Raw genomic sequence first — 23,104 nt, 5'->3', positions numbered from 1 at the left:
GGGAGTGTCATAGCAACTGTTTCATGAGCACGCGACGTTCCAGCGCCTCAGGCCTTGGGCCTCAGTTTCCCTGCTTGAGATGATCTGCATTACGTTACGCAGTAGTAGTCTGAAGTAACGCAATGCAACGCCTATATCTTTTGTTCACTCACGCTGAATTGGGCGGTGAACCGAATCAAAAAATAATAATAATATTAAAAATGATACTAACAATTATGATAATTGCAATGATGATAAAAATAACGATAAAAATATATAAAGATTTAAAAGTCTGACTTGCAATATTTTAATATTACGTATAATACGCATTCCGCAGTTCTGTGTTCCATTATTTCACTTTGTCCAATTGTTATCATTTCATCAGAACAATTGTTGCATAACGATTTGTCTCTTCTGTCGGTCTCGTTGGGTTCTTACTTTAATCAGTGCGTTCTCCCGTCATATTTGGCTCAAAATATTTCTGGTTGGAAACCCAGGTAAAGGAGGGATATCATGACGGAGAGAATAGGAAAAAGGCATTAGTTACACCAGAGCTCTTAACTTAGCCCAAGTGAGTACGATAAACCGCTTGTTCCTTTGTGAGCGACATTAATCAAACCTTAATCGAAATTACATAATCTTTCCAGGGAATAATCTGTGACCTTGCTCAGCTAAACTGTTAATTTTTTGCCACACAAAGTCATATTCGTACGTAAAGTCAAGGTTTAGAATGTTAGTATGCGAAATTTTACTCATAAACAGTAGCTTACGCGTAATGAGAGGTGAAGCGTGACACGGTGATTGTAATGTAAGCAGCCACAGTCTCTCCTGGCATCTGTGCCAGCGAGCCACTTTATCGTGGTTTAAAGGTCTTTGGAGAATTCTCTTTGTCAAGTTCGTTGATCCAAAGGACCTTATATGCAAACCAGGACGGTGACTGCAACGAGAGCGAGGTGAAACAAAATATTTAACAAGCATAACAATAGCTCTGTTCGTACGTTTTAAAATTTTGTACATATCCCAGTTATATTCTGCGAAATAGCAACGTGAAATTCTAGAATATCGCATAATCCGAGAACAGGAACCTCGACAACAGATTGTTTAAGTTCCCTCTTGGAACTCAATAACACCCTGACCCAATGGCGTCCCACGAATCTTCGCTTTGAGTGTTTGTTTACTAAAGCGTTAATGTTATTACGCCCTGATAGAATCTGAGGTGAAGAAAAAAAAATGACATTGTAGTCAGCTGTTAAGGCCTGCATGGCAATTTTTTTCACGTGCAAAATTCTGTTTGAGGAACTGCGGCTTTTAAAAAGGTTTTATTATCAGTTAAATGCGCATGGTGGCTGCCCAAGGTGAGTCTCACTTCGACGGTTTTTGACTTCAAATGGACAACAAATGTCTGAGAAAAATATTAGGGAAAGATATGGAATGATACGCTGATGCTGAGGTTGACTCAATGTAGACATACAGAACTGTCTGGTGTAAACTAGATAGCTTACAGAATGTTAAGGTGAATAGATCACTTGCGCATGCATCTCAAATTATTTAGTTCATTTTATGTCCGCTACTATTGTTTATGTGGTTGAAGTTGTTGTCGTTTTTGTTTGTTCACTCATTTGCTTGTTGTTTTCGTTTTAAACGAGCTCAAAAGTGTGCGCATTGGGAAAGAGGAAGATAGAATTTACTCACTGATAGTTGTCTACTTAATACAAATCATGGTTGATGTTTCACACATTATGCTAATTTGTTATGTTCAGTTAAAGCATGCACATTGCAATTAGCATAAAAATACCTAGAAATATTGGGATCCATGTTTATTTTCCTAATTTGTAACCACGCGTGGTCTTGAAATGTAATACCTGGCTACTTGATAACCAAGCTTAAGCGTAGTCTTAAAAATATTAAAATTTGTTGAAAAAACGAGCTAGCGGTGTCTTAGTTGAAATTCCTACGTATCTGACAAAGTTTTTCTAAAACGCAGAGTCTAAAAAATGATTTTCTTATTTCATTTCTTTCTTATTTATTAAATTTTTTTGTACTTTTATTGCAGCATAATGCTTGATTCTCTTGCCCTATTACTATTCTCAAATAATGCCGGCATAATGTGGACGACCCTACTCACTGAGCTCTTTTAATTTAAGTACTCTTCAGTTTTCTCTCCTTTTATCGCCTTTTGTGTTGTATGACAAACTTTGGCCGTGATTCTTACGAGCCACCGTTCTTACACAAGCAATAATCCACAAGCGTAATTACTCTTTGTTGCCAGGTCTCTTGGCGTTCGCGCAATGTTTAAGGAGCCCGCTATACGCGTACCAAGTTTAGTGCGTCTCAGAGAAATAGCACAAGACACGGGATTGGATGTTCCTGAATCTGATCTTGGATCATACCAGAGTAAGTAATTAGTTTATTATTTAAACTTAGGAGAGTGTGAACGCAGAACTCGATACTCTCAGGACGATCGGTTAATACCAAATTAAAATAGAGACTTCTTTGACATGTTCCAAGAAACGGTAGTTACAATAATGATGTTCACGACGATAAAGATATAAACAAAGTTTATTGAAGCGAAGCGATGGGACATAGTAGAACTTGGAGATGAAATGTTGCGCAGCGAAGCGATGAAAACAGGCGGAGAAAACGACGTATAAAGCGGTATGAAGTGGTTACGAAAATTAGGAAGAAAATACAACGAAAAACTATAATTTAAAGGCGAAAAAGTACGGTCAACTTTGGAGAACAACTTTTCCATTAAAAGATGTGAAAGGTAAAAAGACATCCATATCTGCGTTGGGAATTTTAGAAGTTGTAGCTTAGATCGTTGATGTTAATACGATGAATTACTAGCCTGAGCTGAGAGTTTTCCTGAACACGTACGATTAACTTTACTCAATAGTACAAAAAAGAAAAAAAAAGCTACTGAGCAGCACAGAGAATGTTATCTTTGATTGAGAGCAGTACAAAGAGTATTAACTTTGATTATACCATTTAAAGAGCTTGAGAAAATATGTCCGTTGTTTGGGCCACAGAAATTCGAAAATATCTATGTCAAGGAAACTCCGAAAAACATGAAGCGCAAAAGAAATTCACGAAAGGAAATGAAAAAGCCAAAAAACTACTTTGCAGGAACAGATAGGAAGCACGCGGCAAATGACAAAAATAATTAATTATATTGTGTCTTGTATTCTTTTCAAATTGCTGTAAATGCCATTTTTAACCAATTTTAAGTAATTTCTTCCCCTCTTTTCGGAGGATTTGTGAGGGACGAATTTTAACGAGATAATATAGTTTTTCTCTCATGGTATTGTTGATGTCTTCTAGAGGCCATTTCTACTATTCTGGCTGATACCTACCAACGGTTGTACGAGTTACCAGACCCCAAACTGCCAGTGAAATATCCACGGACACCAGGTTACAGACCATCACCAGAAGACAACCCTTACAATGCTTGGTTAGTAAAAATAAAAAAAGTTTTCTTCTTAACCTTTTGTTAAAATTGTTTACCTATATTTTTATTCATTTATTTTATTGTTATTATCATTATTAAGTTTATTATTTTGTAACGAACTTAAGAAATTAACGGCACTTTTAAAATTTAAACAGTTCTTCTGTCATCTTCAGTTCTGAATAATACGAAGTACAAAGTTGAATTTAAAGGGTGTAACAAAATGCTGATTGGACAAAACAAACAATACTAACAGAACAATGTATGCATTTACAAGGAAAGTTTTAAATTAACATGATAAAGTTGGTGATTAAGAGTAGGTTTCTCCCATTGAATGTGGATAGCTTCTTTTATTTCAAGTTGAAAACTTGTGGAAGCGTGATCTACGATGTTAAAACATTCATCAGAACAAAGAGTGCGACATTGTGGAGAATTGTTTAGAAAATGTGAGGGGCCCTATCACTGACTCACGTACACGTGTGGATGGATGTCGAGAGGTTTCGCCGACATAGCAGGCATTACAGCCCGCACATAAAAACTTGTAGACCTACACAATTTGTTCTGATGAAGTTATTTTCCAGCGACAGTTGTATGGAGTGCTGCAAGTGGTATATAGCTAGTGTCCTATCAGTTTACGTTATTGCCTTGCATAACATCCAGAGCCTGGCTTAATGATTTATCTGACTTGAAGTATCACTTCTCCTGAATGCTATCAATTCGTAGTAGGGTACTGATGCCCAAAAACCGCCCCTTCTCAACCCCATTCACCCTCTTCCCTTCACCCATCCGTTCAGTTCCATCATTGCTCTTATGGATGGAGCATCTCTCGCAAAAGAGGGAAGAGCACAAGGAAGTCAAACTCCAACCTTTGCATGCAGGGTACAAGATACTAATCACAAGCAAACCGTTGTTTCCGAAGAGTAAGGAAAAAAGACTCCGCAATACCTTACCTTTACTCTTGCAGGTTCTGGCGCTGTAACATCCAAGGAGCATCAAGAGGTAAGCTTCACGGTAAAACAGTAGCCATCAAGGACAACACGTGTATTGCAGGACTTCCCCTTATGAACGGTTCCCAACTACTGGAAGGCTTTATCTCGGATACTGACGCAACAGTAGTGACCCGGATATTGGACGCCGGTGGACGCATTATCGGCAAGGCTGCCTGCGAGAATTTAAGTTATGACGCTGGAAGTTTTACTTCAGTAACAGGTCCAGTACTGAATCCATACAACTGTAAAAGAATGGCTTATGGTTCTTCATCTGGTTCGGCAGCTTTGGTGAGGTTCTAATCTAAAATCTGAAATTCGTTGATGAATGGAAAGTATGATTTTTAAGGGTCGGGCCTGACCATTAATCAGTGAAATCGGTGGATGTAGGTGACGTCGTCCCGTTGCACGGTCGTGCTAAGTTCCGTAGCCCCAAGTGAATAATGGTGGTGTTGTCCCCAACTTGAAGGTGGGTCGCCCCCAACTTTTGATCTAAGTTCATTGAAGCAATTTTGAGGTTTAAAAGGTATGGCTCTTGCGCGAGGGATATTTGTGCCAGGTTTTTAAGCAGTCTCAACATTGCGATCGCCGGTTGGTTGAAGGTTTTCACACTCGGGCAATTGAACCTATAAGCTTTAAAACTTTTGTCAAGATACATGAAAAACCTTAATAAAAGGTACTTCAATTATGGGCGACGGAACCATGGGCGACCGTGCAACGGGGCGACGTCACCTGTTGTTTTTGTTCTTTGTTTTGTTTATCTTTAGTAAGGTCAGGTTCCATGCTCTTAGAGCTCCAGTTTGTTTGTTGTTGTTGTTGCTTTTTTTTAATAAACCTTTGGTTTGGAACGAGTCAGAAAATCGATAAAGTTCACAGAAAATCCTAAACGAATTAAAATGTAACAAACAAAATTGTTTATCTTGCTTTTACTTTTTTTGACAGGTTGCCGGTGGTCACGTGGATATGGCTTTAGGAGGAGATCAAGGGGGCTCCATTAGGATGCCTGCCGCCGCATGTGGAATTGTGGGTCTAAAACCCACCTACGGTTTAGTTCCATATACTGGGATCATGCAGATGGAATTTACACTGGATCATGTGGGACCAATGGCTAGGACAGTTTATGACACAGCTTTGATGTTGGAGGTAAGGATTTACGAAAAGACTTTTACTTTTCCTTTTCGTTTACATGAACACACTAGGGATAAGTGAATTTTTAAAGGGAATATCTTAACTTTATTTCCCCTGTCCATTTGTTTACGTTTAGGTGATTGCTGGGCTTGACGGAGACCTCGATCCCAGGCAGCCACGAGATTTGTACATCGATGAGACATACACTTCGAAGGTAACTGAAATATTCAAAACGTTTGCGTGATCGGTGTAAGAAGCAAAGCAGTGGTTAGAGATTCACCTTCTCTGCAAGTTAGATGTTGATATCTTCTTTGACAAATCAATGATCGCGAGAGAGGGAGTATAAAGAGAACATCAAATATATATATGTAATATTCAGAGAAATGCGCGCGCCGTGATTGGTCAGAAAGAGTTCATTATATTTCCATAAAGCATGCACCTTACGTCACACGAGTGCACTTTTGAGATATAATGCATGCAGCCAACGTCATCTATACGAGCGTGCGCAACTCGCTATCCATTTTATAAAGGAAATAAAAAACCCCGTTCCTTGGGCATTGTTGAGTTTTATAAAATAATTCAAATAGTACGCGCGCTCTGATTGGCCATAAAACCATTTTACATGAGCGTATGTAAACACGGTTTTCGTTCCTCTTTCATTAGTTATTTTATAAAAGAAATGTAAAATGGTTTCCGTGTTTACATAGCTTGATGTAAACACGCGGGAGGTTGAGAGAACACGCGATAAGCGTAGGAAACCACCACGCACGACACATTTCTTCAATATAAGCACTTGGGAATTTTTAAGAACACTCGAGAAGTGCTAGAAGCGCTCACCTTCGGCTCGTGCATCTCCACACCTCTCTCGTGTTCTTAATAATTCCCGCGTGCTTATATAATTCAACAATGCACTCGGCGCGTTTTTTTGTCTTCAATATAGCACTGGACTTTATTTTGTAGTTATCAGGTGAAATTTCGCATCTTAAGCTCGGGATATTAAAGGAAGGGTTTGGACTGTTCAGCTCAGAGCCTGACGTTGACAAGCTTGTGAGAAAAGCTGCTGACCATCTCGGAAGTGCATCGGGCGCAGTAGTAGAAGATGTGTCTGTGGCCATGCACTACGAAGGTAGACATGAATTTTTTGTAAAAGTGTTATTTAAGTGGCGAGACAGTCACAGAGTAGTCAGTCAGTCAATAAAACTATTCATTGGTCAATCTGCTTGTCAGGCATGTTTAGCAGTTCTTTCCGTCATTCAACTAGTTGAAGATCTTCCATCCGTCTCATTTATACTCGTTCCTTTATTCTTTACGTTTTCATTTTTCCTTTCGTTCATTCTCGCTTCTGTACACAGGAGCAAGCATACTTCAAGGTATATGTGCAGAAGGGGTGACACGAGCGATCTTTGGGGCAGGTATGTTGCCATTTCGCTTTTAAGCGAAAAATTTTTTTCACTGACTCACGCCGCCAATATGTTCCCCGATGTTGCCCTCGCGCTCGGTTTGTAGGTTAGTTAGTATTCCTTGTTCTTAAGTGAAGTTTCCCTGACAGTAAGTTAGTTCCATTTTTACGAATTCCTGTCTGTCCTTTCTATGAATGATGAATGTGGATTATAAGGAAGGTCTTGCTCAGAAGTAACGCTTTAAATTCAATCGACCTGTGCCGCAGAAACCAGAATAAACCTTACCGGTCATGGACCCAAATAGTTATGTCATTAGTGTTCGTGCAATCGCGTTGTGCAGAGTGCTTTTTGATGCGCCATGGTTATTCCAAATGAGAACTGGTAAACCAGTGAGAACTCAAGTGAAACCATGTGAATCACCTGGAGCACGTGATTAAGGCGAGTTACCCTGTCTGTTTGATTGAGAGGTTAGCGTAAAGTTCTGTAGACCAATCACAACACGTTGAGAAGCTAAACAAGCAGAATCCTGTTTATTGTTTGTTTGTTTGTTTGTTTATTTGTTTCTTTTTTTATCATCCGTTGAACATTACCTTTGGAAGGATAAACAAGAGGCGTTTTATGATCTTTTAGGGTTTGGAACAAACTCAAAGATGTATTACGACAGTACGCTTCATGAGGCTTTTTCAAGAGGCCTGAAGACACACCTGAACGATTTGCCAATCACCATCAAAAAAGACATTTTACTTGGACGCTTCCTTTTAACAGAATATAATGGAACTTTCTACAGCAAGTCGCAAAACTTGGGACGAGAATTGTGTAGAGCATACGACAAAGTTCTAGAAGATTATGATGTGTTGTTGATGCCAACGATTCCCAAAAAGGCGCAGTCTTTCCCGCCTGTGAAACTATCAATTGCAGGTATGAAAGTTAATGAACGTAAGAATGGACAAATGGAAAATAAATTGATGCAAAAATCTAAACAAAGAGAAAACACATCACACCTTACTCCTTTTATAATCAAATGCAAGCATTCATTTACTGATCTTTTTGTATTTTACTTTCACTTAAGTCATCCATTAAGCAATCATTGGTGATCCTTACAATTTGTCCTTACAATCTGATTGCTCTCTGACTCAGTGATGCGATTTATTTACTACTCGTGTTGTTTTTTTGCTTTTCGGCACATTCTTTGCCCAGCCGACGAGAAGGCAACGCTAAAAACAAAACAAGCACTCAGATTTCAAAGCTAGCTTCGAATAACCAATGAAATTTTTAGGAAAATGAAAGACAATTTGAAAAAAGTCATTGAGTGGTGAATCTTGCAACTTTTGTCCCCAAAACTGTCCTTTTTTTTTAAACTCGTGAATTGCGCGCATGCGCAAGAGCGAGTTATAGATACGATGTGGGGAATGGCATTCGCTCGCTCGCTCGCTCGCTCGCTCGCTCGATTGGTCGATTCCTGTAAACCTTTTTTAGATTTTAGGCTTTTGAGTGCATTTGATAGTTTTTGGCGCGCAATAAACAGACGAAATGGCGACCTTTGTTGCTAAGAATAGTGGTGGGGTGAAAAAGAAGCCAATGATAATCTTAAAAGAGTTTTTTTTTTTTCGTTTTAGTTTCAACAAGCGGCGCCAGCGACTGGCAGGCATGCAAGGATTCACACGGAAATAACAGAACAGAATTCGTTTTTCATAAAATTGTAATTTACAATCCTTGAACTTGAAAAAAATCCGAAGATTCATTGAAAATATCACTCACTGCGAAGCGCTCGGAGTTTACAGATGTTCAAAAGCTTTTTCTGTTATGGCGTGAGATTGAGGACAAAATTGATCATTACGTTTCGTCGCGTGTGTTTTTCCTGTGTGAAGCAACAAAAGATGCCGGCGACTGACGAAATTACAAGTTAACACGAAAATCAAATAACACCTAAACAAAATTTTTAGCTACCGATTTTCAGTGAATTTTTAAAGAACAATTTTCTTTTAAGTTTCAAGACAATTTGAAGATTCAACATACATACAACGTACTAAAATGCGAAAGTTACACACCACAAAATTGATAAATAGGCCTGAAATGAAATTCTATCTTGTTATTGATTATACGTTGCCTAGCACGTGACTTAAATCTACCCAGGCGGAGATCCAAAATGACGGTGGCAGGCTTGGCTTATGCCCTGTTCACACCAATTTAAACAAGTTTCATTAAACGTAGTTTTTTTAAACATGGTTTTATAAAACATGTTTTGCTCAAGAACCGTTCACACTGCAGACTGGGTTAGGTAATGCGCAGCCTCGTTTTGATATTAATTGTTGCCAACAAAATTAAAGACGCAATCAAAATGGCGGTAAGTTTAAATCACAATATCCTGCTGTTGTTGGCGCAGTCACGGCTGAGGGAAAGCCTCAGAATTACACAAAACCGACAGAGAAACGCAGAGAGACGGTTTAATCGTTATGTCCGTCGGAGACGTCTCGTTTCATCTTTGTTTTTCCGTTTTTTGCTTCGATTGCTTCTCCGACATCTTCCTGTTCGCCGTATTTGGCTAAAACCCCGGTCGCAGATATTTTGGGAAGAGACTTGCCAAGATTGGGAAGAAAAGGACTGGAATGAGAATTTCCGCATGTCTAAAGAAGCATTTAATCGCCTTTGCCGAGAACTTTCGCCACATATCTCTAAAAGGGACACCAATTACAGGAAAGCCATTACAGTGCGCCATCGAGTTGCCATAACATTATATTGGCTCGCGGACACGGCTCACTTTCGAACGATCGGAAATCTATTTGGTGTCGGAAAATCCACTGTTTGTGGTATTGTGCGACAGGTATGCGAGGTGATAGTGAACGTTCTTCTTCCCAATTATATAAACGTTCCCCAAAATCAACATGAAGTCCAAGAAAAAATTGAAGGTTTTAAAAGTCGCGCGGGCTTTCCCCAGGTGGTTGCAGCAGTCGATGGTTGCCATGTCCCAGTCATTGGACCTCGGCAAAGTCCAGATGATTATGTTAACAGGAAGGGATTCCACTCATTAATCCTTCAGGGGCTAGTAGATTGTAATTATCTATTTCTTGATATATGTGTTGGATGGCCGGGTAAAGTACACGACGCACGTGTCTTCAAGAACTCTCCATTGTTTGCCTTGTGTTGTGCCAGAGCTTTTCTTCCGCTCGATATGTCGGTGATGATATCTGGTGTACAAGTTCCTCCCCTGATATTAGGTGACTCAGCTTATGCTCTCAGCAATTGGCTGATGAAACCATATATTGATCGTGGAAATCTTACCCCGGAGGAACGCAGTTTCAACATAAAACACAGCACGACTAGAGTAGTTGTTGAAAATGCCTTTGGTCGATTGAAGGGAAGGTTCAGAAGCATTGGGAAGAGACTGGACTTAAAAGTTGAAAATGCCTGCAATGTCATCGCAGCGTGTTGTGTTTTACATAATTATTGTGAGATGCGAAACGAGTCTTTTGATGACCAATGGCTCAATGATATTCACATTCATGCTGGAGTTTGTCCAGGTGATCCAAATCAAAGGCAGAACACAAATGCTGTTGCAATAAGAGATGCAATTAAAAGATTCTTAATATAAATATTCATTGTCACATGCATCACTTGAACATGAGTGTTCAACATAAGCATCTCTCACAGGCAAATAATCCATCAAAGAGTTTGCACCTCTAGCTCAAAAAAGTCGTTTATATGAATACTTTCTCCCTTTAAGGTTTATTGTATACAGTGCAAATAGTTTCATAAATAATGGAAGAGTCAAGATCTTTTGAAGGACACTCCTCTAAGAGGGTCAAACAGTGTTCCATTTGTAATTACAGTTGTATAAATGAGATTTGAAAAGTAAATTGTCAATTGTGTAAATTAAAATTACTGATGACAAACTTTGATTGTCTGTGGTGTTCTTGGAAACCCCCACATTTTTTTTGAACATTTCAAAACCTGGACACCATCTCAGAACAATTAAAGATGCAGTCATTGCAAGTTTGCCATTTCACATCTGAAATAAACATATTAGCACTGAAATTATGCTAAAAAATTAGGGAGTAGTTTGAAACCCATGGTGTGACATATGCTAATTTAGCCATGCATACTACATGTTCACATAAAATACTAATTTGAGTGCAAGACTTGCATCTTCCTCTCTGAGTATTAGATGTAGGCATAAAGAAGGAGGGGGACAATCTCAGCTTTTCGATCAAAGTGTTCAGTTCGAATAGCAAGGAGATCTACTCACTCAGTGACATGGCCTCAGCTGGCATTAATGTCAGCAAAACTAATTTAATTCACTAACTTTTTGCTCTTGTTCCATTGCAAGTGACTGTGTAATTATACACCAGACTTTTTTGGTTAGTCCCTTACAAGAAAGAATAATTAAGCAAACAAACACAGAGCTCTCTGTTGTAAATTTATCAAGGAGACTTAAAAGACATCATTCATTTGACCCTCTCTCTCTGAACAACTGATGGAACCTCAGAAACAAATTTCATCATTTTAAAGGTGGATCAAAACTTTATTTCAAATATTAAATCAATTTTTCCAAAAGATCCTAACCACTGTGCACAAAAATATTCATTTATTTCATTAATTTTCCGGAGCATTTTTTAAATACTCTGGGCCAGGTCGTTCAAAGGTGGCTTAACTTAACCCAGGGTTAGTGTGAAATTTGATTTCAAATATGAAAATTTAAAAAGAAATCCATTTTCTTTTTTTTTTGTCTACAATTTGATGATTAGATGGTCTAAAAGGAATAGGGAAAATTATCCCAAAAAAGACTCCTGAATAAAGAAATAAAGAAGCTGAATCAAAATTTAACCCTGGGTTAGTGTTAATCGGCCTCTGAACAACTAGGCTCTGCCGGAAAATTAAAAATAACACTTAAAGGAAAAAAACGATTTTTATTTTCTCAAAGAAAAAAAAAAGCATATTCAATTGAAGACAACTATAGAAGACAATTAGTTCAAGTAAAGAAAAGTTAACCAGAGCATGTCAACATCAATGATCTAAGCGTTAAGTTCAATATAGTTTTCTTCTTTTTCTTGCACCTTCTCCAACGACTGGGAATCGGCCATTAGATTTCGTGAAACATCGTTCAACTTACAACATAAATAAAGCCGAAAACTAAACCAACTGAAACTGTCGCAGGTACGATCGCAAATTAAATTGTTGAAGACACGTTCTTTTTATTTTCGAAGTACCTGCGCCAATTTCAGCAGAAACTCCTGGTCTTCCTTCCTTCTTCTCTCCTCCCTTTCTTCTTCTCGTCTTTCACGAGCCTCCTCTGCGGCAAGAAAACTCCTATCAGCAGCTTGTTGATAGGAAACAAATGCCTCCAACGCCTTGTCAATTTGTGTTAAGGCATCCGTCGTTGACACCTTCCGCTTCTTCGTAGCGGGTTTGAAAAATGGCTTGCCAGCATCTGTTGTTCTTTCTGTGAAAGAATACAAGAAATCTTTAAAGGCAGAAGTTAAAGTTTGAGCCAATACTTATCTCAATATTTTTGTTCAACTCCACTCATCTTGGAAGTAAAATTATCAAGAAATTTTGTTAGAGATTACAGACAACGTAGGCGCCGATATTGAAACATTTTCTTGGCCTATTGTCTGACCCTCCAATCAGCGAAAGTTTTCAAAGCTCACCTGTCAAACATTCACCCTTGTTCGGTTGAGGAAATTTGCCGGCTGTTTTGTTGTTGCTGCCGACGCTGGTGCCGCCGCTGAAGGAAGGTAACTCTTCGTTTGGTTCATCGTTCTTAATTTTTTCATTGTCTTCTTCTTCGTTGTCCGCCTCAATGATAATTTTTGAAGAATTTACCACAACCTTCGGTTTGGTACATGGTTTTTTTGAGAGAAATTCATCGACTTCGTCGAAAAACGCCGGCTTCCTCTTTGGAGTCCCGTTTCCGGTCTTCTCACATTCGTCTTTGTAGGAGCGATACGCACTTACTAATGTGTGTACTCTTGTTTTGCAGGCATCTTCATCACGGTCTTCGTAGCCTGCCGCTCGAATAAAATCACTTATTTCTTGCCATATAGGCCTCTTTCTGGTACAAGATATTAACTTCATTTGTATATTTTCGTCCCCCCACTTCTGTAGTAACAATAACGTTTCCTGGTTTTCCCAAATCCTTCCGCGGGTTTTTTTGGCAACCGCCATCTTTAATGTATTTAGTTAAACACGAAAGTTAAACAACCTCATATAGGTAGTTTTATTAAACACGGTTTTAAACATGTTTGGCTACACGCGCCCGCGGTGTGAACAGGTAGTTTAATAAAACCAGTTTAGTAAAACAAGATTTAAACATGTTTAAGCTTTGGTGTGAACGGGGTATTAGTTATATCACTCAAAACTCGTTCCCGTTTGTCTCATTTGATAAAGAGGGAATCGTTAATGTTTTCATTAAGACAGCATTGCCTTGATTTTCTAATATTTACAACGAAAGACAGTAAATTTCACTTTTCACCCATATTTACTGCCAACCTTTTCTTTAGAACCAGAAACAAAAATGATAGACGTTTAAAACACATGACATCATCCACCTTGTCAAATGCAATAGCATGATCATTTCAATTGTAATGCCTTCTTATCCCAACGTTACTTTGTTTCTTTGCTACATTAGCGAACACTGAACTACTGCTCGTACTCTAGATATGACAATCAACCACAAAATTCCCTAAACCAGATAACATTAAACATAATCTAAAAAATCATGTGTCAATTCACGAGTTTGCTCACAGAGCACTTTGATCGGTAAAAAAAAATGAATCAATCAAATTTCTCAGAATTCCGGTTCCGCTGACTTTATAAACCGCTTCAGTACTAGGCAAGCGAATGTCAGTTGAAATTCTAGTGGTACTTGATCAATAAATGTATGTTTTGAATAACTCCTATAATTAATAAATTAATGGTTGTAGCAAAAGGGTAATTGAACTTTGTGTGGTGTATAAACATTGGACAGAAATCATATCAAGAGAAAATAACTATAACCTCTTAATCAAACTTATGATTTCAAATCTTTTAAATCGTTCTTATGATTTCAAATCATGTGTATGGTTATGGACCAAATTGCTCTCCACTCAGTCCAATTATTATTACAAATAGAATCTGTAGCAGCAACCGAGATTTTTCCTATTATTTTCCACACACTTTAATTGGTTACTCTATTATCTGCTGAGTAACATAGTCCAGTTTTTTGGATGGCCGCTGTAACCGGCGCAGAGGCTGGTACTTCAGCTAAGCAATCGGCGTCAGTTTGGTGTTCAAAGGCTTGCCCGAGACAAAAACTATTAAAAATTTGTTATTTTCGCAACCTATACTTCACTCTCAGTGATATATAATTTTCCATGTTTTCCTTCAAAGTAGCGCGTGGGGAACGATGTTTCCGGAAGGCACCCTATTTTGATGACAGTGACCTTAATTAGATTCTAGTTACAATCAAGGATTAACTAGACTCGTTCTCTTTCAGATTATTTGAGGAAAGTTTCTTACATTGGCCTAAACACTGCACCTTTCAATGTCACAGGACACCCAGCCCTGTCAATCAACGCCGGCTTCAGTGACGGCTTACCAGTTGGTATGATGATTGTGGGAAGAAAGTTTGACGAGGCCACTGTTCTGAACGTTGCCTACGCTTACGAGAAGATAAGGCACGCCGAAGATAATATATGCTTAACTGAATAAATGCATGGAATAGTCATTTTCTCGTAAGTCAGTTTGAGGATTTGCTCCTGTAAGACCACACGAACCTTTCCTATCCTATTTTGACTGGTCATTACTGTTACTGTCATTACTGCTGGAGTGATAAAGAAAAAGAGGATAATATGAATGTTTATATCATCCATGGTCGTCTATGCCCAGGGGTGGGGAATTTTAACCTTGCTCTTCTTGGGTGGAGAATTTGACCCGGGAATGTTAAGTCTTTCTAGCGGAATAAACGTATTTTAACTTTTAACATGGAGGTGTTTAAAAGTGAAAAAATTTCTTTCGCGAGCAGATGGCTCAGTAGAAATGGTCTACAAGAAAGTCCCTGATAAAAGTCATTGTCGAAATTCACCCCTGATTGCATAAGATAAGTTGGTTTTGTAAACTGAATTGATAATTAAAATTGGCTACCGTAACGAGTTTGGAAATCCTTAACGGTGGCCAATTTAAATTAGCAACTCGGTTGTTAAATAGAGAATAACATATGGACGCGCGTAGATATGGAATTTCTCTTCGAGTGTTTAACTCGATAGCTCACGAGTGAGCGCAGCGAACGAGTGAGATGTCGAGTTGAACACGAGAAGAGAAATTCCATATCTACAAGAAACCATGTATTATTTTGTTTATCATATAAACACAAGAGCCCTTTACTGTGCGGAAAAGCCGTCTTCCTTTATGAATGATAATAAATGAATTGACAATCGCCGACTAACAATCGTAAGATGGAAAACTGCATTGAATCATGATTACAAAAACAACAATAGTCGTAATTTTCAATTTACAAAATTCTCATTTATTGACTTTGTCTTTACCGACAGAAGAAGTCTTTCAGGTAACGACCAAAATCGGCCAATGGCAAATCATTCATTTGTCGAATTTCATTCTCAGCCGAAAGAAATGCTAACACCAAAGCCACTGAATCCGTAATTATCGGTTTTTATTTTAGTATATTGGTTTTCTTCCCCTTCTAGGAAAGTTTGAAACTCACTGTCTGTCAGCAATACGGATATTTTAGTGTTTTAGTCGCCATAATTCGAGAAAGCTCCGACAAACAACTTGTCTTGAGAATCGTGAAGGCTTTGCCATTCATTCATCAACCTGACCATGTGGCGCCAAAGGCGAGTGACGTGTCAGCAGCTGATTGGCTATATCGACACACGTGAAAAAATACGATATTTTTTCACGTGTGTTGTTACGGCTTTTCTCAGGGCCGGGTACAAGGTACCTAAGTATCCTATATATAAGTATACCTAGTAGTAGGTAACTAAGTATCATTCGGTGCGATACTTGATACTTTAAGATATTTACGTTCTTCTTCTTTAATTACTCGCCGTCTGAAGGACAATAAAGCTACCACGCAATTATTTTCGCTTACCAGTCGGTGAAGCTAGGACGTTGTGGAAAATTATGGCTTCTTCTTGGCAAGACAAAGGACACATCATGATAGAACACAATTCCTATAGCAATCCTAAATGAGCAGCGTTCACGCACACAGTTAGTGTCCAGTAGCCGCTGATACGATATCTTTTTTCGGTTTTGCTCTTCCAGTGAGCATTTCACTTCTTCTGTGAGCCTTTTGGTTTTGCCGTAAGTGTTTTTCTTTTGTGATAAGAATACAGAATACCTTCTCCATCTACGGGTATATAACGAACTCACAATTGACCAGCTCCCAGTTGGCTTGATAGCTCAGTTGGTTAGAGCGCTGCACCGGTATCGCAGAGGTCATGGGTTCGATTCCCGTTCAGGCCTGAATTTTTTTTTCAGGCCTTATTTCTCAACTGCTTAAGTTGAGTATATACTGCGATGATCTTCATTTGCTTAAAATGTTTTTCTTTTGCCGCGGGTTTTGGGTTGTATCTTGAGGTATTTGGATTTACCCTGGGGTATTGGTTTTGCTGTGAAGTATTTGGGTTTGCCGTGAAGTATTTGGGTTTGCCGTGAAGTAATTGTTTTTGCCGTGAGCTTTTGGTTCTGCCGTAAGCCTGTCGGTTTTTCCGTGAAGTAATTTTTTTTGCCGTGAGGTATTTGGTTTTGCCGTTAAGTATTTGGGTTTGCCGTGAGCTTTTGGTTCTGCCGTAAGCCTGTTGGTTTTGCCGTCAAGTAATTGTTTTTGCCGTGAGATATTTAGTTTTTCCTTGAAGTAATTATTTGTGTCTTGAGGAGTTTGGTTTTCCCGTGAAGTATTTGTTATTGCCGTGACAGTTATGGACCATCTTGGGGACTCAGGTCACGAGTCACAGACATTCAAAAAAGAGCAGCGTTCAAATGCATCGTTTCCTTCGAAGGAAAAAGGGTTAGACGGATTAGGAAATCCTTTCATTGCAAGCCAAACTAGGACTAGCGGACTTAAGAATTTTTTCTCAATAAAATTTTATCCAGACAAGTCTTGTATAACATGACAGCTTTCGCAGAATTTCCCACTTGCGTTGCTGAGAATTCCGCGCACGCTGGCTCAGTAAGCTTGGACTGTATACTTCCTCTTGATTCAGGCTTTATTGACGACAATTCAGCATTTCACGTTCCGTTCTGCGATCTATCTACTCGATTACAATCTAATCCTGGGGTTACAAAAATGTTACATTTATTAGCTGAGGAAATCCACACCCAGATACGTAATTCCGTGTGGGATTCAAGATTCACTCACGTTCTATAACGATTCTTGGGCACTAATTTCCTATTAAACATGGCTTTACTTGACAATCACGCTGCTAAGTTCCTACGCGCTTAAACGCCCTGCAAATACCTAGTTTCGTACATCACTGCTCGCAGAACTAATTTGATTACCCTATGCCGCTCCTAATTACATGCTACTTTTTAATTGTAACGGTAACGAAATTACAACTCACTTAAGACACAATTAAATTCATAATAAATCCAAGAAATCAATTTTTGCGTAGAAACATTTCACAAAAACAGGTAAATTGTAAAAAAAAAAAAAAATGATTGTTTGTTTTGTTCAAATTTGGAAGCCTCAGTAGGATGTTACCCCGGACACTTCCGCTGCAAGGCCTCATCACACTTGATTATATTCAATACATGTTACTCTAATTTTGTATACCATTGTGGAAACTGCGAGCTGAAGCACGTTTTCTCTCGTTGTTGTTTTCCTTGTCTGTTTGTTTGTTTGTTTGTTTTTTTCCAAACGAGTATCAATTCCTTCCAAGTTATTGATTCACTTGAGATCCGCCGTGAATTTTGGTGTTGCCTGTCTCCTTTTCCAGTCGCTCCACGCGAGAAATTGGCCTCAAATACATTTCCATATGTTTATGAGGGATTAGCAGTTATAGCCGGAAAGTATCAATTTATTCAGAAGTGGTCTGTGATATGTTGCAGGACTACCTGTTAGTAGCGCCATAATAGGGTTTCTTATTTTTAGTAGTTTCTTTCTTTTTAGATAAATAATAAACTTAACTTCTTCCCGTATTCAAACAAAACAACTTACTTGAGCGCCTAACGAGGCTAACAAGACCTTTTGGTTTTTTCGCTTTCTTTTATAATTACTTTTTTTGTCCACTCTCAACAGCAGTCCCCTGCTCCAGCCCTTCTTGGGTGCTCTTGTTAATTTATAACAGTGCCTGTTTTTTCTTCTGACGGACGTTAAAGTGATTTAAACAAATGCTCATGCGGAATATAAAACTTAGGTTACAAAAGTTGCCCACACGGGAATTTCGGGGCTCCTACGAAAATGAATTAACAAAATCAAATCGGAGATCACATAGTTAAGAAAGGTTCTTATGCCAAAATAGCAACTGTTCTAGAGCTGGAAATAGTACTGGTGAAATCATTTGAAAACCCGCGACTTGAAACGTTAATTAGTCAAATTCGTTTCACAGTTCTGTCCACCAGCCATGCGTGATAGATTACTTCGACCCGCATGTCAGGTTAATTAAGGCCTGGGTCACCCTGCCTTTAACCCATATTTTTCACAAAATTGAGAATAACTTAGCTATTTTGCCAGGGACTTTTCTCATACTTAGCAGAAATGTATATCACTACCATCTCTCTTGGACTGAATTGTGGCAGTGTAATATGATACTCTCAACAGCCAAAAACAGTTAATTTAGGCGCCAAATTCGTCGGTTGCTTTCTTAAGCAAATTTCCACCACTAAACACAAGGCAAATCAAAATGCAGTTATCACTATGAATATTTGAGACGTTTTTCATTGTTTTCCCACTTGGAATGGCTGCCAAAAAAAAGAGAGATGTGCTAGGCAGATTAAATCAAGTTTTCTCTCTGCGAGGCTGCTTCCTCTATCATGGTTTTCGCCCGAAAACATCTTAGCCTTTACCTGGTTCCAACCGCTATCAACGAAAGTAATCCCACAGGTTCCTATTTATTTGGAAAAAAGACAAATTAAAACTGTCTAAGAGGTGGGAATTCTGAAAACTCGCAGTCAGGTATTCAACTTAGTGTCCGCCATTTTGACACGCGAGTGTTCAGAAGCAATAATTTAACGGCTGATACACTACCAAATACTGCTTGGAGCAATCTAAGAAGTAATACAGGCAAACTTTGAATACTTTTGATGATATTTATTTCTTTTTCTCGTTTTCTGAGGTCGATTGCATCTCTGTAAATCCAGGGTTCCCGCCAGCTTCTCGTCTCTTAACTTGCAAATTTGGGCGGTAAGAATAAAGAACGTTTGTAATTTTATCCCAATTAGTATCATATAACGAGACTGAATTACAATTTTGGCGCAAAACTTGAAAGTTATCGCGAGATACGCACACTGATTCCTTGAAGCTCTTCAAGGTTTTGTTCCCTAACGATAACGCTCGATAACGAGCTTAGTGTATTCGTGTGAAACGAATACACTTAGTCATTTTTGATTGTGGATTTGCAAGAGTTGCTATAAAGGAGAGCTTTCGTAAGGTTGGAAGTGCTTCGGTTGAAACTGACCCTAGTGAAAAGTGGAAGAACTATCTTGCAGCGTTCGAGGGTGACAGTCATGAAGTCTTTGCGGTCAAACGTTCCACGTACGTCAAGAAATCCAAAGCAATTTACAGCTCTTTCCGAAAGATGAACTCAAAAGCCAGGGCCCAGTACCAAGACACGTTTTCAATGGTAAACTGGAAAGCCCTTAATACAACGCGGAAGAAACAGCACACACTGTCAAATTGTGGAGGTTGTCAAGTGCACTATTATGCCATCCATAATCTTTTCCCCAGTGGAGAAACTTTCAAAACCCGAAAACTTTTAAAAGAGGCCCTTATTGAAAGTGGGGTGAGGACACAAAGTAAAGTGAAACCAACGCAAAAAGCCATTAAAACTGCTGTAAAACACATTTATTCAAAAGTGAATGGCCACTTTGAGAAAATATTTAAAGTAAGCTTTGCTGAAGCACAAACAAAAGTGAAGGAACTTCAGCTCCAAAATAAGAGAGACGCAATTGAGAAAAAGCGGCAGCGTCGAGAGAGAGCACGCCAAGAAAAAAATAAAATCCAATGCTAATGTCAAGTCTATCTGGAGGAGGAGTAATGTTTCTAGTTACTTTGCAGTAATTTGCATGCCAGACAAGGAGATCAACAATCTTCACCTTTACTTGTGTTGCAATCTAGCATTTATTTAAGCACACTCTATAATATATTTTCCTTCATTTTCCAGTTTTTTAAAATGAATGCAGGTACCAAATATTCCACTGTAAACTTAATCAATCATACTGAACTTATTCCAACCAATGGAGAGAATATAATACTGGGAGAAGGATCCTATGGTCGATGCCTTCTGAGACAGTACACACGATTTGATATAAAGGTTTTGGAAAAACAATCTCTGATGCAGGACACCACAGAGATAATGAAGGAGGCTCGCATTATGCAGGCACTCGCACATAAAAATATCCCAACCATAATGGGTGTGCAGCTTAAAAAGCAGCCCATTTCCTTAATAATGGAGTTTAAAGGGAAGACAATACATCAGTAACAATAAGCAAACTATTGTCTTGTCAGAAAAACAGTGCAACAATACAGAATGTGCAAAGCTCACTCATAACAAATGACTGGTTAATTATTTCACATGATTTGACAGAAGCCCTTTCGCATAGTCACACAAAAGGCTTTCTTCACTGTGATTTGAAGGCTAATAATGTTCTTGTGAGTAACAAACATGGCTACTTCATCGATTTTGGAAAAGCATGTGACAGCTCCTTTCCTCCTGCAAAGAAGTACAGCATCTGTTATCCTCATATTGCTCCTGAGGTTCTTAATGGTTCTCCCTGTAGAAAAGCCAGTGATATTTTTTCCCTTGGTAAAATTCTGTTCAAAGTAGGTGTTAAGCAAAACATTCCACTTTTGGTTTCCATGGCTCAAGAATGTTTGGATGCCAGCCCTGTAAGAAGACCAACAACAACAGGCATTATGGCAACACTGGCTTCCATAATATCTCACTGAATACTATAAGCTTAAGCAGGGGTTTCACAGGCCTGACACTGGGCAAATTGACTGGCTGGGAACAAAATTTTTCCTGCATGTTGTGACTGACATAAATCAGAATCAAAACATATTTTGCCTGCTTCCTTCTACATTTCCCATCACCTCAAAATCTTAATGAAACCTCTGCTTAAGAAAGTAATAATTAACACTCTAATCAAGTAAAGTGACCCTAGCCATGTCACAGCAGGAGTCTTTTTATTGGGCTTTGCAAGGTTAAAATTACAATGTATGTGCATGTCTTTAGCAAGTTTATGTGTGCCCTTGGTCTAAACTAATTTTGTACTTCTGCTTTACGAATTGTGAATGAATGTTAATGTTAATGATTGTTGCAATTATTACCAGCCAAAACTTAAAAACCAAACTGTTGACTATAATTAAAGCTGATATAAGATGATTTAAAAATAAAAAAAAATGCCTCATAAATAACACCATTAACATTCTTGTAATAAATTAGTTGTGTGGAATAACTGGAAGGACCTTTTCAAGAAAACAAATAGGGATAACAGTAAATAAAACTGGTTTTAATCAAGTGGATTCCCTTTGGAATCTGCAAGGGCTGGCTGGTTTTCTGTGTGAGTAATTAAAATTATTATTATTATTATATATTTAAAGCAATTCAGTAAGTGACCTCGGAATAAACTAACACACATTAGTACAGCTTTTTTCTCTTAGTTTTCAAGGGACAATTTATGACAATACAATCTGCATCTTACATGTCAGCAATTAAACTTACCTAATAACTGCTTTGGGGGATTAGTTTGTAAGTAAATTCATCTGCTTCTTGGAGAAATTGTTTCCAAAGCATTCAAAAGCCTAAATTTTGATAAACACCATAAGTTTACACATCATGATATGATAGAGGATTTATCAAGCTAAATTTAATTTCAAAATTGAATGGTATATCCACAATGAAACTTTTTTCTATGCATTTGTTACAAAACATAGTACTTTTTTCTATGCATAATTTACAAACATTGTAAAACGCTAATGAGCTCTAGAAATGAGCGCGATATTATAAATTCATGTTGCATTGTATTTGCAGTGAAGTCAATGAACATGTTGAGAGCGGTGTTTAGAAGTCTTCGTAGGTTCAAAAGGGTTCTCTTTGGCTTTAAGATAGCGATATCATGCCATTTTTTGAGGATATGAAGATAGCAAAGAAAATGTTATTACCTTCTTTTGATGCCTTCCTCTAGATTGTCGGATTCACCAGCGAAGATGGGAAAATCCATTGCAAAGCCGACACTTCAAAATGGCGGATGCCGTTCACGAACTACGCGATCTTGATTCCAAGTAACTATGGTTACTCGCGCAGTCCACGCGAATTCCGCGAACCTTGCTGGGGGGTACTGGAAGCGAAAATCATTTTTGGCCCAGGCCTTAATTAACCTGAATATGAATAAAGGGGTAAGTTTCTAAAGAAACTGTGGTGCTACGTCGGTGGGAGAGTATAGCAGGTAATTTAGTGTTAACAACTGGGTTGAAAACGAAAATTAGCCATCGTAAAGGGTAAAAAAGCTGACGTTTCGAGCGTTAGCCCTTCGTCAGAGCGATCGGCGAAGGGCTGACGCTCGAAACGTTAGCTTTTTTACCCTTTACGGTGGCTAATTTACGTTTTCAACCATATTGTTAACATTAAATTACCTGCTTAATTAACCTGAGTTCGGCTTCGTTTTTTTTTTTCCTGCGTTCAGTCACAAAAGGCAGCTCCACTGCGTGAAGTATAAGCGCATGCGTAGAATGAACCTTAGAGCGCATGGTTTAAAGCAATGGCTGCCTTCGTGGACAATTTCTTGCTTGATGTACGAGAAGGAAATTCGATGGCTATTACGCCCAATAGACATACAAAGTCACACACCGTTCGCGATAGACCCACACTAAAACTTGTGGAGCGTTTTGGGAACGGGTCGGTCCGCGAACTTTACGAAAGATCAATTTACGAGCGATCCTTTACGAGTGAACCTTTTATTGAGAAATATCAAGCGAAACCTGCTATATCAAACGAGTTCTCTCATATTATGTTTAC

At 38.6% G+C, this 23,104-nt stretch overlaps 3 protein-coding genes and 1 long non-coding RNA gene across 6 annotated transcripts; 2 read left to right on the top strand and 2 right to left on the bottom strand.

Annotated features, from left to right (window-relative positions):
* Positions 1-384: 384 nt before the first annotated feature.
* LOC131773402 (amidase-like) lies at positions 385-15,329 on the top strand. 3 transcript variants are annotated; one of them, XM_066173692.1, is made up of 10 exons: positions 385-550; positions 2,249-2,373; positions 3,301-3,430; positions 4,389-4,701; positions 5,353-5,553; positions 5,675-5,752; positions 6,499-6,664; positions 6,891-6,950; positions 7,569-7,856; positions 14,410-15,327. In XM_066173692.1, the coding sequence occupies exons 2-10, from the start codon at positions 2,268-2,270 to the stop codon at positions 14,622-14,624; spliced, it is 1,557 nt and encodes a 518-aa protein (XP_066029789.1). In that variant the 5' UTR covers positions 385-550; positions 2,249-2,267; the 3' UTR covers positions 14,625-15,327. The 3 variants fall into 3 exon arrangements, with proteins under 3 accessions (XP_066029789.1, XP_066029787.1, XP_066029788.1); XM_066173690.1 differs by lacking the exon at positions 385-550 and adding an exon at positions 821-932 and having other exon boundaries at positions 14,410-15,329; XM_066173691.1 differs by lacking the exon at positions 385-550 and adding an exon at positions 1,445-1,492 and having other exon boundaries at positions 14,410-15,328.
* Positions 8,728-10,772, top strand: LOC131784138 (putative nuclease HARBI1). Its single transcript, XM_059100928.2, has one exon. It carries the CDS (start codon positions 9,220-9,222, stop codon positions 10,525-10,527), a length of 1,308 nt encoding a protein of 435 aa, XP_058956911.2. The 5' UTR covers positions 8,728-9,219; the 3' UTR covers positions 10,528-10,772.
* LOC136283908 (uncharacterized) lies at positions 11,511-13,100 on the bottom strand. Its single transcript, XM_066173469.1, has 2 exons — positions 12,584-13,100; positions 11,511-12,375 (listed from the first exon to the last, which is right to left on the bottom strand). Exons 1-2 carry the CDS (start codon positions 13,098-13,100, stop codon positions 12,128-12,130), a joined length of 765 nt encoding a protein of 254 aa, XP_066029566.1. The 3' UTR covers positions 11,511-12,127.
* A 4,594-nt stretch (positions 15,330-19,923) lies between the features above and the next one.
* On the bottom strand, positions 19,924-22,352 carry LOC131796192 (uncharacterized). Its single transcript, XR_009341105.2, has 3 exons — positions 22,252-22,352; positions 21,812-21,891; positions 19,924-20,974 (listed from the first exon to the last, which is right to left on the bottom strand). It is a non-coding gene; the product is annotated as an uncharacterized lncRNA (long non-coding RNA).
* Between the last annotated feature and the right edge of the window lie 752 nt (positions 22,353-23,104).

This window comes from Pocillopora verrucosa, chromosome 10 (genome assembly GCF_036669915.1).
Source record: "Pocillopora verrucosa isolate sample1 chromosome 10, ASM3666991v2, whole genome shotgun sequence".
Classification (NCBI taxonomy): domain Eukaryota; kingdom Metazoa; phylum Cnidaria; class Anthozoa; order Scleractinia; family Pocilloporidae; genus Pocillopora; species Pocillopora verrucosa.
The sequence above is the reverse complement of the archived record's forward strand: the minus strand, read 5'-3'. Positions and strand labels throughout refer to the sequence as shown.